Source organism: Carex rostrata, chromosome 1 (assembly GCF_964058835.1).
Source record: "Carex rostrata chromosome 1, lpCarRost1.2, whole genome shotgun sequence".
Classification (NCBI taxonomy): domain Eukaryota; kingdom Viridiplantae; phylum Streptophyta; class Magnoliopsida; order Poales; family Cyperaceae; genus Carex; species Carex rostrata.
Genome location: NC_135918.1, coordinates 5,002,634 through 5,022,258, shown reverse-complemented (window position 1 = coordinate 5,022,258; position 19,625 = coordinate 5,002,634). Strand labels below are relative to the sequence as shown.

The 19,625-nt window shown below is 34.4% G+C and overlaps 2 protein-coding genes across 2 annotated transcripts; one reads left to right on the top strand and one right to left on the bottom strand.

Annotated features, from left to right (window-relative positions):
* Positions 1-4,883: 4,883 nt before the first annotated feature.
* LOC144553718 (uncharacterized) lies at positions 4,884-5,766 on the top strand. Its single transcript, XM_078301928.1, has 2 exons — positions 4,884-5,355; positions 5,475-5,766. The coding sequence occupies exons 1-2, from the start codon at positions 4,907-4,909 to the stop codon at positions 5,623-5,625; spliced, it is 600 nt and encodes a 199-aa protein (XP_078158054.1). The 5' UTR covers positions 4,884-4,906; the 3' UTR covers positions 5,626-5,766.
* Positions 5,767-18,209: 12,443 nt separating this feature from the next.
* LOC144565239 (uncharacterized) lies at positions 18,210-19,625 on the bottom strand. Its single transcript, XM_078314949.1, has one exon. It carries the CDS (start codon positions 19,354-19,356, stop codon positions 18,406-18,408), a length of 951 nt encoding a protein of 316 aa, XP_078171075.1. The 5' UTR covers positions 19,357-19,625; the 3' UTR covers positions 18,210-18,405.

Below are 19,625 nucleotides of genomic sequence, written 5' to 3'. Positions count from 1 at the left end.
CTTTTTTATTTCAAATTCTCAGCCCAAACTGAAGCTAGAGGAATCCAACATCTTCAAGCCTATTTTCCTTTTTAAAAATTAGAATCTTCGAGTCAAGCCCAACATCACTTTTTATTTTCTTTGGTTCGTCTAGAAACAGTTTATTTATAGAATTTGACATTCAAGTCCCCTGAAAAGAAAGGTGTACAGTTTTATGTAAGGACTAAGGACCTCATATTTTTTTTTTCTGGCACTGCCCAAAAGTCATACTCATATCTATGCCCAAATCGTACCAGTACAAGAGAAAAGGCACTGGTACCGATTGGTAGCAGTTGAGAAAGGGCGCCGGAAAAAAGAAAACACACCTACAAGCTGGCCGACAGAGATCTCTCCAACAGGGTGTGATCGAAGCGCAAATACAACCTGAGAAAAAGAGGAAACAAATTAAACTGTTAGAAAAAATAGACAACGCAATTTGTTCTAACAAAGGCACTTAGTTCGAAAATTTGACAATTCCTAAGCACGAAGGGGCAAGAGATCAGAACAGGATCAAGAATATAATTATAAAAGAAACCGAAACGGAAAAGAAAAAACCCGAAAAGTATGGGGGAAAAAAATGGAGAAGCATTGTAGTTTTATAAATATTGATAAAGGTTTATCGTTTAATAACATGAGTATATTAAATGTTTTATATATTGAACATACTCAATAGATGAAAATATTATATGGATTATGTTAGTGTCATTAATATTTTCATTGTGTCTTAGAATTTTTAGATATAAGAAATATTTATTTTTCACATGAGAAGTATATAATGTAATTAATATTAAAAACTACTTGTCATAAGTGATGATAAAAATATTAGTTTCTTGTATATAACTTGTATAGGAGAAAGTCATATGTCAATAATATAATTGTCCATCATTTATAATGAGTGATGATATTTTATGAGCTTCTTGGTAAAGTAGAATTATAATGCATACAATATAACTGAAGTGCAATTATATATTTATAATTTACTTAGGAGACCAAGAAACGAATATATAATACAAAGATAACACAGTCCGATTTTGTATAATATTCATAATATCATGTGACAAGAAATAGACACAAGTGATATTATTTATAGCATTACTTTAAGGGATCGTGTATTGTAAAATGATACTTTACATCTGTGTCATTTGGGTAACTATAATGTATAGCTAGTACTGCTTATAGTTTATGGTAATAAAATGTTATTATGTCATTGCCAACATGACATAGATCCTACAGGGTCACACCGATAAGGAATTAATTAGAAAGGCTGGCTCATAGATTTATTTGACATTTATGACATGACTAATAAATGAGTTTCTCTACTTAAAATGAGATAAATATTTATGAGAATAATTATGAGATGTTTGAATTTAATTAAATGATTAATGAAATTCAAATATTGGAAAAATATCAAAATGGAAGAAGCTTTGTGAGACACAAAAGATAGTTTTTGTGTGCAGCAAAGAGTTGTGTATTTCCGCCATGATTTCTGTGCACAGAACTTAAAACATACATATCCTATAAACCATAGCTCTGATTTCAGTGTTCTACGACTTTTCAAAAAACTTGTGACAAGATCTATAGTTTGATATAAAATAGGCTGTAGGTCTATGTCGCATGCGGTATCGCACAATGAGCTGTTTGGCCAGAATCGGCTAATTTTGGCCTAAATTAATGATGGAAATCGTGGGGAATGTGGCAGAACGTGGGAAACGTGTCTAGGTCGGTCGGAGCTCCTCTAAACAACATGTAGGTGTTGGCTTTGGGAGCCCTTGACTTATCCATTTGACTAAATTTGCAAAACATACATAATTGCATTTGACAGTTTTCCTTCTTGAGAATTTGTGTAGGTTCATGACAACTGAAGGATCGATAATTACACATCAATGATGAATTAATGAACTGCAATACAACATCAAGGATATAGTCATGAAGCACAAGACATTGGATAGCAAAAATATTAACTCAAGATTAAGGATAATCAATCTGTAAAATTGGTAAAATAAGTTTGCGATTAACCTAAGTGAGGCCTACCATTGGAACGGTCAAGAAACCGTTGCAACGGAATAAATAAATCTTTTGTAAATCTCGTGACGCATAAAATATTTTAGCGTCACGGAACGTTAACCCTTCCAGAGAATTACCGTTGGGGGAACCGTTGCAACGGTCATGGACCATTGTCAACAGTATCCACTGTTACATTCCAAACCGCTCAGATTAACTCACTGTTGTAATGGTCCCCTGTATTGTTGCAACGGTCAGCACCACTTCCTTTTTATCAGCTCTCTATAAATAGAAGCTATACCAAGGTTTGAAGAATCACTCTAGTCGCCCCAACTTCAATATTTCGTATTTACAGATCTAGAGAAAGCCGTTGTTGCTTGTGCACCTCAACTTCAATACTCACAATCAATCTCAAGTTTGTTCAATTAATTCAACAACTCCTAGAGTGATCCTGCGTGATCAAATTAATTACTACTTCGAGCCTTGTGCTCACCTAGCAATCATTGAATCCTCGCGAATCAGATTGTCTTCCTTTGAGCCTTTAGTGCTCTTGTTCGAGCCGTGTGACTTTCCAGAAGATTGTAAGGACTCACTGGTTCCACCTTGTAATCCTTTCTCATTGGGTAAAAAAAGGCGCGCCATCTCGAAGGTCACGGGCCCTGGAGACATAGGCGTTAGTGCCAAACTCCGTAAACAACTTTTGTGTCAAGTGTCTCTAAATCTACTATTTACTTTATTTACTTTACATTTTAGTTTAGTACAAAGTTATTATAGTTTCAGCCAAGAATAACTTATAGACACGCTAAAACTTTATTAATTAGACAAAAATCTAAAAAGACGCTATTCACCCCCCTCTAAGTGTCTTTGGGACCAACAGTAGGCTATAAAATGAGGTCCCTACTGCCTAGGGTTTCATCTCATTTATCTCTCATCTTCTTAAGAAAGTCGAAACTTTGTCTATCTCTCGTTTGATCTCTCTCATGTATTGAGAAACCATAAACCCTAAACTCAAGATCTTCCATTAGAGAATAGGAATTAAGGAGTAATTGAAATAATACTCTCTAACAAGAGGAAACTTCAATTTCTAATTAATTTCTTTGGTGGATACCGTAGAGGGCTTCTACTTTGAAGTCTCAAGTTGGTGCAAGACATTTTAGGAGGCCGTTTCGACAAACGAAGGTATCTAAGAGATCTAGAAGAGAATACGACTTCTCTTTACTTACTAAATTGACATTTGGTAGAGGTATATCAAAATGTTCTTTTGTAGATAGATTTATGATGGATGAATGAGTAGATGATCATTCATGCATATGAATTGCTTTAATAGAATTAGAATAATAAAGTAGATCCGTAGATGCTTGAAAAATGATTAATTTTTATTTATTTTTACCGCCTTGACGCATCATGAAATCCTTCACGAGCAACATCACGTTCCACAAAAGCGTGATCGTTCTTATGCGAACTCCTCTGACAGTTATGACAACGCGGGATGTCAGAACTGAATGGGGCTATTTAAGGTGAACAGTTCCACTGAACAGGGCTGTCACTTTTGACCTATCGAGATACGATACAGGATAGAATTATAGTGTCTCACAATTACCATCAAATTCTCAATCCCAACCTTTATACCTCAGACCGCCTCCTTGAGACGGGGCGACACACACATGCACACCCAGTTAAACATTCTATTACGGTACTAGCGTCTCGCCCTGACATAGTCCGTATCAATATAAATCATACCTAAATTAACAATTAAATCCTTCATTTATTTTAAATTAAATGTTCCGTCATTCACATTTTACCTATTAACTTTTTGGACAAAATTTATTAGTCTCTTCGCACAGCTCATTGAAATTTATTGTTCTTTTTACTAATTGAAACAAACTGATACTAATATTTCATCTATGAATTTTTGTAACATGTTATATTCTATTATTTATGAACAAGAATGACAATATAATTTTTTATTTTTGAGCAGCTTTTATTTATATTATAATAATATATTATTTAAACATAAAGGTTTTCTCGAAAGTTTGTGAGTCGTAATATGTACCTGCTTCGGATCTAGATCCGTTCCACAAACAAGTTATGGTTACTATCTGGAACTGAAAGACTGAATCCTTAATATCTACGAATGGATAGATATCCAAATTTAAACCTAATCCAATTTGAAACTAATAAGTATATGGATCGAAATTTGAACCCGAATACTTTTAAGACTTTACCCAATCCGATAACACCTCTATTAATACGTTTCGTAAATCTTAAAATTAATTCATATAATTATAATTGATTTGATTTTGAGCAAATTCAAAATGATTAGTTGCTCTTTGTAGTATACTCCTGAATCCTGATAAGAGAGAGCATCAACCACTGGACAAGCACTGCACCAGACGCGAACTACAAAAGCAGGGAGCAACGAAACGCAGAGCCCCCGACCTACAAGAACAAACAGATAAATGCAGACCCCATATGTCAGCCACCCATACGAACCGGTGGAGACTGGAGTCTGGAGAGTAGTTGTCAATTGTCCCAAGTCATAACTCATAACGCAAGGCCCCTGAAGGAAATAAATAGCCGCAATCCACTGGCAGGCAAGGCAGTCCCTCCGCTATCTGTGAATTCAATTCCCTGAAGTAACTCAAATTTTGAGTTTAGATCCGGACCGTTCAATTTTCTCTGGCAAATATTAAAAGCATCCGTGCTTTTCACCTCATGCCAAATTAGTCCGATCACATCCAAATTGTGATCGGATGGTCCGGATCTAAACTCAAAATTTGGGTTAGAAATCCGGACCCACCATCTGTTTCCACAGTTTCACTGTTCGTGCTTGCTGCGGTTTGACTGCTACTGAAAGAAAAAAAATATATAAAAACAATAATAGAAAATGAGAAGACCGCCGGAGTCGGAGGCGGCCGAGGCCACTCTCGAGCTAACCATCCTCTCCATTGACAGCCATTTCTCTCACCCATTTCTCGCCAAACAAAAACCATCCTTGTCCGCCTGGGTGGACCCGGCTCACAAGCGGTCCACGACATCTCGCAACTGTGTACTCCACCTCCCGCTCCCTCTTCGCCACTTGCAAGACCCTAATTCCGTTTTAACGGTTCAGAACCATGCTCCTCGCTTGGCTTTCAAGACCTTTCGTCCCTCCGCCTCGGCCTCCGCGCCCCTCTCCTCTCTCCGTCTCTCCGGTGATCCCGTCACACTCCATCTCCGACGCCCCTCCGGCCGCCTCACCGCCTCTGTAAGCTTGTCTGTTCGAATCCTCTGGTCGCTGGTTCCAGATCCGATTTTGGATGATTGCGGTGGATTTGAAGCAGAAGCTGGTCTCAGGTTTCCTTCCCGACAATACATTTTATATGAAATAAAATTCCAAATACAATTACCCCTATTTATTTTATGTTTGATGTACCACTCGAACTCCGTTTCTGAATATTATTTATCATTGCTAGGTTGGAACCAAGTGCACCGCCATTGCCAGAACCTGAATCTCAACCTGATGAAAAAATGAAGGATGAAAGTTCAGCATTGAGGAATTTTCTTCTTGGTGCTTTGAGTGGTGCTGCGGCTGTTGTCCTGGTAAATGTCATTAGGCGGCAGTGAGCGGTTTTTTAGCCGATGAGATAATGAAGATAGTATTAACAAAATTCTTGGAGATCTAACAGTGAAGTCTCTCATGGTCTATGGATTCACTTTTTCAGTTCATACAGCTTCTCTTCAAATTTCTGACAGTTTCTGCTACATCACCTGATTAATGGAGATTTTGAATTCTTTTAAACTGTTTGATTTGTAAGGTTTGATTCTTTGGACATGTGTGTGTAGGAGATGATTTTTATCAGATATTGTGAAAGGATTATACATTTTTTTGGCAATATCCTTTCGGGTGTGAAAATGTCATGTTTTGTCAATTTGGTGTCTATAATCTGGGAGAAATTACTTGGAGGTTCACCTTACTAAAATTTTCATGGAACAACTGATCTTTGTATGCCTAAGCTGTGTCAAATGTTAGGTCAAGAGACAAGAAAGATTTAGCAAGATCAAACATCTTGATTGTTGGCTAGCTTGGTCATGTGCATATGCCTGGAACATGTCCTGGACAAGGCAATACATGAATTCAAGAATTTAACCCGTCAATTACATAACAAACTCAAACTACCCCTGAGGTCTGTTCCTGGAAACAGCAAGACCAAGATTTGGTCTACATGCAACTATGTATGATTTGATTTATTCAGGCAACATCTGGCATTCAGATAATTATTTGTCTACCAGGATTACAGGATAGGAACTCAAGTACTAGTGAGGTTACAACTCTGGAACTCAACATCTTATTGATCCTGGAAATGAAAGACTCTTTATTTGTAGCATGTTTTACACTTTCATTCATTGACCTCTGATAGTTACTTCTTTATTTAATAATCCCACTGAAATAATTTTCTGGATAAGTCCCAACATCCAAGCAATATAATTTCAGTATGGCATCCAATGCTTGCTAGAGTTTATAGTTTGGAACAAATATTATCCAGGCTGGCCACATGGGCTCATGAGATGCGATGGTAGTTGGAATCCACTACTGCCCCGGACCTCTTGTCCGTTGATTGCGGACATCAAAGAAGATGTAGATTTATCTGAAAACAGACTCTTAGAAACACCATCCTATGTTATTGTATTTAATTGCAGAGTTATAAAATTTAGCAATTTGTTATCAGGGATTTGATACACACACAAACCTTTTGTTGTGTCCCGTCATATAGTTTTCCTTTTAACTTTGACACTAATAGTTCAGGATTAAAAAATAAAATAACAAATTATTGGTCTATCAGCTAGCATCACACCCCTTTATTTTTATCTCTGCCTATAATATTTTGGTTGGGATAAAAATAAAATCATTGTGGCATACTGGCATGGAACTTCTAAACGACTGGATATGTACCCTTAATAGTAGTTTGCTTTTTCATATGATCCAAACTGTCTATTCCTAATCAACAACATACAATATTACATTTAAAATTTGATAATATATGTCAATTGTTTGTTTTAGACAAAAGAAATATAAAGAGCTAGAATTTTATCTGATGCAAATTGTTTATTTTTTTACTGAAATGACCAAAATTAAATTCTCATACAACTCAAACAAATGCGCCGGATCCTCCGAAGTAACTCAAATTTTGAGTGTAGATCCAGAACATCCGATCAGAATCTGAGCCAATCTGATCTGAGGTAGAATGCACAGGACCTTTTAGTGCGAATTTCTGCAATTTCAGTGAAATAAGTCAATAACAGAGAGAGCCCTATGCCAACTGCCTTTGGTCTGGGTTCAATTGTTGCAACTTGCAACTTCATCTAAAGAAGTAATCCTAAAATAAGCACAAGGGACCATCGGTCCAGACTCCAGCCCCTCGTGGTCAGGACCCACACGGAGAGGCCTAGTCACTCAATCAAAAAAAAAAAAAAAAAACTTTTTGACACACGCCGAGAAACTTATGATGACAGTGATGTTTGGTTGAGTTGGTTATTTTGATTCAGATCTGTTGAATTTTAGAGATAGATAGTATAAAATGAAGAGAGAAAATTATATTGAGAAAAAAATGTATTCTTCTTATTACAAGATTTTCTATTTATAATTACAAAGCTCCAAAACTAGCCGTTGGTACTATTTCCTATTTTAGTAATGAAGGTACACGTTACCGTTATCTATCTATATTTGTAAATAAGTAAATTTCTATTTCTATATTAATTAAATAATGAGATCTATAATTTAACACTCCCCCTCAAGCTAGGAATGTATATATCATATAATCTTAGATTGCTAGTAATCCTTTCAAATGGATTCGGGTCCAAGCCTTTGGTGAAAATATCCGCAAGTTGATCTTCACTTTTAACATACGGTGTTTCTATTTCTTTTGCTTGAACTTTCTCTCTAATGAAGTGGCAATCTACTTCTATATGTTTCGTTCGCTCATGAAACACGGGATTTGATGCTATGTGTCGTGCCGAGTTGTTATCACAAAACATTTTCATAGGTTCTTGAGTTTTAAACCCCATGTCTGACAAAAGTTGCTTAATCCAAGTTAATTCGCTTGCGGTTGATGCCATGGCACGATACTCCGCTTCGGCACTTGAACGTGCCACAACATTTTGTTTCTTGCTTTTTCATGTGACTAAATTTCCGCCTACAAATGTGCAAAAATCGGTTGTCGATTTTCTATCGAAGCTTCCGGCCCAATCTGCATCGGAATAGCCACATATGTTGTTAGAGTTATTGTTTTTCATCAAAATGCCCCTTCCGGGATTCCCTTTTAAATATCTCAAAATTCTATTTATAGCTTCTAAATGTGGTGTTCTAGGTGAGTGCATGAACTTACTAATTTGGCTTATGGAAAAAGATATATCCGGACGAGTAACCGTTAGGTAGATTAATTTTCCTACAAGTCTTTGAAATTGGTTCATATCTTTTATTGGTTCACCATCTTCACTATTCAATTTATGTTTGTAATCAAATGGGGTAGAGGCCGGTTTGCATCCTAGTTTGCCGGTTTCTTTTAATAAATCAAGTGTATATTTCCTTTGTGAGATAAAAAGTCCTTTATTTGAAAATGCCACTTCTATTCCTAAAAAATACTTGAGGTATCCTAAATCTTTTATATCAAAATTTTCTTTTAATTGTTTTTTGATTGTTTGGATATGTTCAAAATTATTTCCGGTAACTATAATGTCATCTACGTATACTAGAATTAGAGTTGTGTTGGTTCCATCACAATTGGTAAATAGAGAATGGTCGGCATTACTAACCTTAAAATTACAAGAAATTAAATAAGAGCTAAGTTTGTCATACCATGCCCTTGGAGATTGCTTCAATCCGTAGATTGATTTATTTAGCCTACATACCAAGTTATAATTGTTTTCCAATTTATGACCGGGTGGTAATGTCATATACACCTCCTCTTCAAGTGTTCCTTGAAGGAAAGCATTTTTAACATCCATTTGGTAAAGGTCCCAACCATTATTTACGGCAATAGAGAATAAAATTCTAACGGTATTCATTTTTGCCACCGGTGCAAAGGTTTCATTATAATTTATTCCATAGGTTTGTGTAAACCCTTTGGCAACTAATCTTGCCTTATACCGTTCTATGGTACCATCACTATTATATTTGATTTTATATACCCATTTATATCCAACCGGTTTCTTATTTTTTGGTAAGAGGACTATTTTCCAAGTTTCATTTTGTTCTAAGGCATTAAGTTCTTCTTTCATGGCTTTGCACCAAATTGGATTTTCAATGGCATCTTGATAATTGTTTGGTTCTAATTTATTTTCAACACAAGTGAGAAATGTATGGTATTCGGATGAAATTTTGTTATAAGAAACAAAATTTTCTATGGGGTATTGAACCGTGTAGGTTTCATAATCTCTAAGTCTAGTTGATGGTATTGGTATCCTAGGTGACCTTCTAATTCCTAAATTATTTTGTACTAAACCTTCACTTGTGTTATTATTAATTTCACTAACTTCATTTTCACAAATATTAGTTGGTTCACAATTTAAGTCATCCATGTAAGGCATCACAATGTGGTTGTTTATATTTGTTTGGTCAAATACTTTTTCTTTGAAGTATGGCTCATTTTCAAAAAATGTAACATTTCTAGAAAGATATAATTTTTTGTTAATTGGATCATAACATTTATAACCCTTTTTGTAATATGAGTATCCTAAAAATATAGTTTTTTGTGACACAAAATCAAGTTTATCTTTTCTTTTGATATGCACAAAACTTGTGCAACCAAATATTCTTAAATGGTCATATGTAATTTTTTGTTGGTAGATGATTTCTAACGGACTTTTATTACATAAACCCACACTTGGTAGTCTATTAATTAAATGTGTGGCACATAGTAGGGCATCCGACCAATAAATTTTAGGAACATTATTTTGAAATAGTAAAGTTCGTGTCATTTCTAATAAATGTCTATTTTTTCTTTCCGATACTCCATTTTGTTCCGGAGTATTTATGCAAGTTGTTTGATGTATGATTCCTTTTTCTCTACAAAGGTTTGAAAATTTGTTGTTTATAAATTCGGTTCCATTATCCGATCTAATAATTTTGAGTTTGGCATTAAATTGAGTTTCTATAAGACATAAGAATTCAAAAAAACACCCAAACACTTCATCTTTAGATTTTAATAAATACAACCAAGTAGTTTTTGAGAAATCATCAATAAAAATAACAAAATACTTAAATCCATTATATGAATCAATTGGGGCCGGTCCCCATACATCGGAGTGAACTAAATCAAATAAAGCCTTAGTTTTGCTAAAGGAAGGTACAAAAGGAAGCTTTGTTTGCTTAGCTAACTTACATGTTTCACAATTCATATAATTTGAATTTTTAAAATCTAAAATACTACTTAAAGTCTTGTCGGATGGATGCCCAAGTCTCTTGTGCCATAGATCAAAATTAACGGTCTTTGCGGAAGCACACAAATTAAATTGCTTGGAGTTCAATAAATAATGTCCGTTTTGTAAAAATCCCTCACCAATCTTGACTCCGGTTTCCCGGTCCTGAAATATGACGTTTTTACAAGAGAAAATTGCATTACAATTTAATTCTTGTGTTAATTTATTTATAGAAAATAAGTTTATGGGAAATGTTTCTAAGTATAAAACATTTTTAATTAACTTGTTACATAAATTAATTTCCCCTATGCCATTTATTGGTGCCTTCATGCCATTTGCAACTAAGACAAATTTATCATTCTTGGTCGGGTTTATATTTGATAACAATTGTTTGTTACCAAACATATGGTCGGTTGCTCCACTATCTGTAATAATTTGGTTAAAAAATAAATCTTTTGAGTTAGAGGCAATACCACATGCACTAGGGGTGTTTTGGCTCCCAAGCAGCGCAGAAAGATGCTCCAGAGCTTGATGCACTTGATCCCCAGCGCCATATCCACCTCCTGACCCGTTTATTGACCCGCCAGTGCTATAATAAGCTCCTGACCCGGTTGAACTGACCCGCCAGCGCCATATGGGAACTGACCCGCTAGACCTGACCCGTTTCCGTAAAAAACTGAGTTAACGGGTCCGCCTGGTTTATTGGGTCCGCCTAGATGATCAACATATCCGCCAGAGTGGCTAATGGGTCCGAAATAACCAGTAACGGGTCCGCTATTTGTAATGGGTCTGAACATTGGGTCGCTGAATCCTCCAGAGTGGCTAATGGGTCCGCCTGGATACATGTGGGTTCCCAATCCGACTTGATTCAGACCCGTTAGTCTATTGACCCCTTCTTCTTCGTTTGAAACCGCGTATGTTTTATTTTTTCCACCGTTTCTTCCCCAATTTTGACCATCTCCTCCTTTCTCTCCTCTAATTTTTTTAGGTTTGAGATGCGGATAGAGAAACCAACACCGATCTTGAGTGTGACCCTCTCTTTTACAGTGATTGCATTTTTCATTTTTGTTTTGATTTGGTCGATTTTGATTGAAATTGGGGTTTTTTACGGCTAAACCACGAATCTCGTGTTCCTCAGATTTTGTGATCTGTAGACCACCCATGACTGACCTCCTACTTTCCTCTTGTTGAATTAAGTTTTGAATTTGAGAATAAGAGGGAAGAGGTACCGTAGTCATGATTTGAGACCTTATCGCTTCATAGCTCGGATTTAACCCGGCGAGGTATTGAAAGATGTCATCTTCTTCATCTCGTTTCTGAAGTGTGGTCAGATCTGTGGTTAGAGGCCGGTAAGTCCGAAGTTCGGCCTTTTTCTTCTTAAGAGCACCGAGGTACTCGGTATTACTTCTTGTTCCTTGCTTTTCTTGTTGGATTTCTTGCATAAGTTGATAGATATGGGAAAAATTATTTTGTTGCCCGTACATGGTTTTTACGGTTTCCCACAACTCATACGCCGTGTCGGCCATCTCGAAGAGGTCGGCTACGGTTGGTTCCATTGACAACATGAGCAAGGTTATGATTCTATCATTTTTTGTTCTCCAATTTTTTGCTGCCTTTTTTTCAATTTCGGTCTTATTTTCTGGATTTACTACCGTTGGCTCTTTCATCTCGCCGGTGATATATTCTAACACCTCCCGACCACTTAGAGCTCTATATACAGCCTTTGCCCATGATAAATAGTTTTGGCCATTGAGCAAAATATGTGTTAGCTTTTGTTGCCCTTGCCCTTCTTGAGTCATTTTGATTTTTGCAGATTTTTGCTATTTTTTTGTACCGACTAGTTTTGCTAGTTTATGTGGTACTTGGGCGGTATATTTCAGATCTGTTGCTCTGATACCATGTTGAATTTTAGAGATAGATAGTATAAAATGAAGAGAGAAAATTATATTGAGAAAAAAAGGTATTCTTCTTATTACAAGATTTCATATTTATAATTACAAAGCTCCAAAACTAGCCGTTGGTACTATTTCCTATTTTAGTAATGAAGGTACACGTTACCGTTATCTATCTATATTTGTAAATAAGTAAATTTCTATTTCTATATTAATTAAATAATGAGATCTATAATTTAACAAGATCGTTTCAAATTATTTATGTTTAGTTAAATTTGGAGAAAGAGAGAGGAACTAAATTTGTAAATAGTCACTGACAGTGAGTTCGTGATGAAATACAAATTAAGATATTTTCGGAAGTGATTCAGTTTAGACCAGTTTAATTCTGGACTTATGTCTAATTAGGCCAGTTTATTTAATACTTGTTTGGTGAAATAACTACGATCAAAACTATTTATGTTTTGATTTAGACCTCTATCAAACACGGTGAGGGTTGTTTTTGCAGGATGCATCAGCTTAATTTGTGCATCCGATAATGAGGGCTGTTTTTGCAAAAGCTTCAATCCATATCGAAAAAAAGAAAAGAAAATTGCACTGCACTGCACGAATTCCATCCCTGTGGCCTCTGAGATATCTCAAATTTTCGGTTTATTTATAATGCCAGGTCAAATATGATAATATATGCATAGAACCCATGCAAGCAATACACACAAGCATAAGGTGAAAAAGAAAATTCGGTTTGTTATTTTATGATTATATATTGTGCACACAAATGTTATTTTGTTTGTTTGTGAGTGTCCGTTGATATGTGAGGATTTCTGTTTCACTTGGGAGTGACGCTATGGTATTTTTTATTTGTACTTTGAATTAATATTTTTATATTTAAAGCTTAAATAATATTTTTTGTTTATACTATAAATTAATATTTCTATTGTTAGGCTTTAAATAATTGATCTGAATTGTTCAATATAATTTTTAAATAAATATGTAATTACAGACTAATTTTAGATTATTTCAGAATACTTTATTTTCTTTTAGATAGTTAACAAAAATTATTATTTTTGAATGTTCTGAAATATTTTAATCAAGTAATTGTTTACTATTAAAAAAATAGTAAACAATTTTAAAATAGTAAAATTTGATCTATAAGTATATTTGTATATGGTTATTATATATGTTGAATAGTTTAGATTGACTATTTGAAAGTTGAAAAGGAAAATAATATTCATTCATATGTAATGAGGGTTAGCGCTGTTGAACAGAACTCTGAGAAGAATGGCAAAAGCATCCTTCATCTCTGGACGCATCACTACAATGCGTCATGAAATTTTGATACCACATAATAAGTTTCTGACAGTTTCGACTGGTACCCAATATTTATGTTTATTTTTTATATAAATAAAATTTTCTAAAATTGTGTGATTTCTAATCCTCCAGTCCCAACAGAAGCTGAGACTTCCATCTATGTACTATTATTACAGATGGATATACAGTTAAAAGTTTTATATTTATTAAAATTTATAGTTAAATATAAAGTGTATAATTAGGGATTCAATTACACCATATTTTTATAAATTATTTTTATGATTTTAAAATTCAAATAGTAAATCCAAACCATTCAACATGATTTCATATTAAAATGTGCTTCGAGACCAAATTTTATATTTTTTTTGGAATTTTATTACTATCTATTTAGAATTTTTGAAATTGATGTTTTTCAATGATCCAAAATTGCTTGAAACAACAATTTTGTATACATCTTAATAAATACTATTTTTTTTTAAATGTAAAATTTGGTCTCCAAGCACATTTTAATATAGAGATCGTGTTGAATGGTTCGGTTTGACTTTTTGGATTTTAAAATCGCAAAAATAACTTATAAATATATGGTATCAAAATGTGTTCACCATAAAACTCAAATATTTGTTAAGACGGAGAACTAATTATTAAAAAATCTCTCCTCAAATCAAGAGAGATTGCCTTACTACTTCAATCAAACAGCACAATAAAAGTGATTAAAAAGCACATTAGCAGCATACGCCTTCTCTTGTCCTCACCTCTTCCCTCGCTAAAATAGATCAAATTCTCTCCGAGCAACCTTATAACTTTGACTTTGACTATGCTAAAGCTGTTTAATCAACTATCAGGTTATACCATTATCTCCAACACAGTGGAAAACAAATAAACAATATATTATCTACATCATATAATTAGAACAACAATTGACCCATTACCTAGTTGATTGATTGCTGTTGCATAAAATAATTTCTATGGATGATCATCTAATATTCAACAAGTCAATAAGCATATTAATATTATTTTTGTTATATCTAAGATATAAAAATACAATCAATCATTTCATACAGTGAAGTCAAACACAAAAGAAGTAGATGTAGAATTAATTGCACAATTGTCAGACATTACGTATCTAATGTCAATTTAGACATAGATAAAAGTGGAACGAGCCTGCTTAATTGCTAGCTATGTATTTCAAATTATAAAAATACAATAACAACATTATATGCATATCTTACAATTATTGACATGAACCGTGTAATCTATCTAATGAGCTTATGAGCACATGACACTAGGAGACTAGGACAGACTGGCCAATAGCTACCCAAAACACTAAAAAAAATTACTTGTGGTTTTTTCTTGGGTCTAAGCAACGCATGCATGTGACAGCCGAACTAAAAACATCCAGCACAGATCCTCGTGACCTCCATATGAAATTATGAATATATGATATACACAGCAAGCATCCCAATTAATGAGAATACCAATTATTATATACTATTTAACTATCAGCTGGGTTTTAATATTTTATAAGAAAAAAATGGAAAATAAGATTCTACCAGGTGCTAGTGTGACACATTGAAACACATCTCACTATTAGGAATATAAGATATAGTAACATTTTATAATGAGACAGTTAGTTGAGCTTGTGTGGTTACTAGATCTGGAGGATAACCTATATATATATTTTGGTGCCATAAACTGTAAACAATATATCTAGAGGATAACATGTATAATTTTCGTTAGTGAGACTATGGTAATATGCATATTACAGAGCGGTCCATACTACGGTATTATATTTTTATTTTTAAAGTACATATAAGATAGATATGAATTGTTTAATATAATATCTATATAAAAGTACGCTTGCAAATCAAAATTTATATATTTTTTTAAATTTTTTTATTACTTTTTAGGTAAATACAAAATTATGGACCATCCAAAACTAATCTAGTATTTATCTATTTTTTTTTAAATATGAAATTTAATCTCCAAGTATATTTTCATATAAAGATGGTGCTTAATAATTTAAATAAATTATTTGAACTTAAAAAAGTAAATATACTGAGTTCATTGTCCATATCGATAATATTCATATTAGCGTAACCTCACTTTTAAAAAAAAAATAAAAAATTGAGTGATATATAGGCTTACGACAATAACGTGGGTTGTACAACAATAAAATTATCTTTCGATTAAAAAAAAAGAAAAGAGAAACAGAATTACACAGCAGAGGCAACGACCAATTTTGTCGATTAGTTATTTTAAAATATTTAAAATATAAATTGTTGGGACTTCATTTACCATCATTACTGGTTTGTGTCGTTTTCCCTCGGCTCGTATACTGATCAGATCGGTACATGCCAATTTTCTTCAGAAGCAATATTAGAATGGATGCAAAACTAAGAAAGCTCTGAAGATTTTAATATTATCCACATTGTCCCTCAAAATTTATTTGCTGAAATGCTTGTATTCACAGGTCATATACATATGAATATCTCAGGATATTCCAACGGTCGGTTCAGTTCAAACTAAAATAAAATGATCAAATTAAACTTTTCTTCAGTTTTTAAAAATAAAAATTAAACTGAACCGATTAAACCTATTAACCAATTAAGAACCGAATCAAACAAATGGAAGTAAATTTTGGTTTATTCAATTCAAATTGAAGTAAACCTATTGATACTATTATTAATTAAAAGAACACATTGTCATGCACAACAATTGAAATTCGGTTTGGTTTAGTTTGGTCCGGTTGGATTTAATTAAATCATTATAACACCAATAAAATTAGAGTCGAACCAATATAAACCGGTCGGTTCAGTTAGTCGGTTTTGAGAAGTCTAAACCAAACCGATCCATTTGAACCGAAATTGTTCAAAATTTTAACCGAACCAAGCCATTTAAACCAAAAAACCAATTCATTTAAACCGAAATATTCCAATTCGATTAAAAACCGAACAAACCAAACCATTTGAACAACTCTAATAGTATCTATGTATTTTTATTCTGATTTGAGCTGTATATCTTGAATCATTTGCATCATTCCATTAGAATTGAACGACCTAAATTGCATCAATGGTCCTAATTCTTTGATAAAACTCATGCATATGCAGTTTCAGTCACCATGCTATTTGATGGCTCGCCAATTTCCTCACACAATTGCCACAGAAAAGCCAGAGCCGAATAAGTCATCAAAGCATATGCAAACTTTCCGCCTTCCGGGAGAGAAAAATAAAATAAAATAATAAAAGTCGTTAGCTGAAAACTGGTTACTGACGTGTACCACTCCAATGGAGTCAGAGCCAAGTCCGACCTGACTTGAAGCACATGTTCTACCATATAAAAAAGCTGTTTCTTTGTCATTGGATCCCTGTTTCTGGAGCCTCAAAATTTAACTTCTCACAGTCTTCCATTTTCTCCTCTTTTGTTAATGGGTTTTAATTACTATTTAGTGGAGAATAATAACCGCAAGCAACGGCCACCTTTGCACTGTGTATAATTAAGAACAAGAACAAATATAGCGTACCTTGTTATTTAAATTTCAAGTTGATTTGGCATTTGCAAAGACAAAGGGATGCTTTGACTGAACATATTGAAATCCCGGCCTTAATTAATTTTTTCTGACACAACTAATAATTAAATAAAATTTTACTAAGATCATCGATTAAATATTCAATTCTAAAAGGTGCTGGATGCTCAAATTTTTTAAATAACAAAAGAAAGAACAAACTTTCAAATTACTTTTTTTTTATATGTGGGACTTTCTGATAACAACTCGTAGGGTACGTTTGGATCGTGCAAGAATTAGTGTAAAAATAGTAATTTTTGAATTAGTGGTTGAAAATAGTGCTAACTCGAGTGGTTTGAGAATAGTGCTAACTTTAGATTATTCTAGATTAGTAGAAACTAGAAATATTGTTTGAGTTGTTGGATGGTATATTTAGAACAGTGATGGAAGAAATTTTTTTTTTTTTTTTCTTTTTTCTTATCAATTAACTCTTATATTTATCATGGCTTGTTAAATATATATGAAGCATCATATTTTCCAATAATACCTCAATTCTTGTTTACCGATTAGGAAATATTTTTTATTATCTCATTTAATACAAATCTAATCACAGTTGAAAAGTAATTAAACAGTATTACTTTTTGTCCTAAATTTTTTACTATTACATAACAAATTTTGAAATAAGTGATAAAAAAATTAAATCACATTAGTTACACAAATTACAGTAACAATTAAGTATTTCAATTACATCAACAAATTACACAAATCACAGTAGCATAAATTGGTCCCATATATAGATGTACATTAAATCAACAATTAGACGTACACAAATTAAGTATTTCAATTATCAATATTATGAGTGCAGCAAGAACTTTGAATGAAACATAAACAAGAAGGAAAATCAAGTTAACAAAAATCACCGTTCTCAGTCTTTATTGTTTTTTTTTTTTCTTCTTTTTCAGCTAAAATGTGTATGAATTAGAATGTCAACTTACAGCCTTTCTGTAACTTCAAATTTCATTTAATATATTTATAGATTTAGTTGAATAAAATTTACATTCATTAAATAAAAGTTCGGCAATATATCTTACCAGAGAATTTTACTTTTTAAAATTGTGCCACAAGTTCAATGAGAAATTACTTATCCCGTTAGAATTGAGTCAGATACTCACAAAAACCAAATGTGAAATCAGTTTTTCACACAGGAAATGTCCTCAAATTAACAAAGAATAAAAAATAAATAAAAAATGGGAATTCGAGATTTATTAATTTCTCGAAATTTATTTGCGATCATTCTAACTTCCAAGCATGAAGATACAAACAAAAACCCGGCAATGTGCCACTGACATTCGCACCGCTCCCTTGGGCGGAGCTCAACAAAGAGCTCAGAGATGAAGAAGCCGAGGCTGACGAAGAAGTCATCAGCAGCACCGGCTTGAATATGAATAGAGCATGGCTCAAACCTGGGCTGAACAGCCAGTCGTGCACGTCCCAGTACACCTCGATCCTTGCTTTCCCTACGGTTATCGATTGATTCCCTCGAAACTTCCACTGGAGGTGCTTCACTGAAATTACAATATGGCCGTCGATCTTTATCTCCATCTGTGGATCGATGTTACCACCCACGCTGCTCCCAGTGTTGCTGTCGCCGAATTGTATGATGATCTCATGATGCCGACCTCTCTCATGGAGCTTGGATCTCATAAAAAACCTCTTCTTGCCGAAAATGTGCTCTTTTCGTGAGATGAGAGTTGCATCTATCGAGGCTGGTCGGGAGGCGGTTCTCTTGTAGACCTCTTTTTTGAGGTCGCCTAAGAGAAGCACCGCCTCCTCAACCTCATCCGACACCACCGCAATGTAGTAGCCCGATCTTGGCTCAGGCTCACCAGAGAATTTGGCATTTCTCAGATCCCAGTGCACGTGCACCGGCCTCTCATCCACGTGCACAAGTTTCGACCCATGTTTGCGCCAAAATTGCCAGGGCCGCAACTCGACTTTACAACTGCCATTTCTGGACCCATAATCGGAACAAGAATTGCCATTCGCATCTATCGAGACAGAGAAACCATGAGAAAGAAGGTCCCGGTACCAAGATATCGTGATCAAACGGCAGTGACCAGCAATCTTTGTGCGGTACACTGACATCACAATACTCTGTCCTGGCTTAGGTGCTGCCGTGGCTGCCCCTCCAGTAGAGGCAGGATCCACAAAAGAAGGTAGGAGGGGAGGTTGTTCATGCATGGTGTTTGCCTGTTTGGTTTGAAATGATGGTTGTTGAATGGAAAGGAGAAAATACGACTTAAAAAGAAATAAGTAGTGATGAGGGTTATTTTGGTCTAGTGTGAAGTGTGTAGTCCGGAGGACCGGAGCAGATGCAAGATTGGAAACAGAAAGGTGAAGGGATAGTGATTGGTCTATATTGAGTGAAGAATGGAGGCCCTGCCCCTGGTATCTTTGAAACCCGCTGGCTGACTGGCTGTACTATTATTAAATTAAAGAAAAATGCTCTT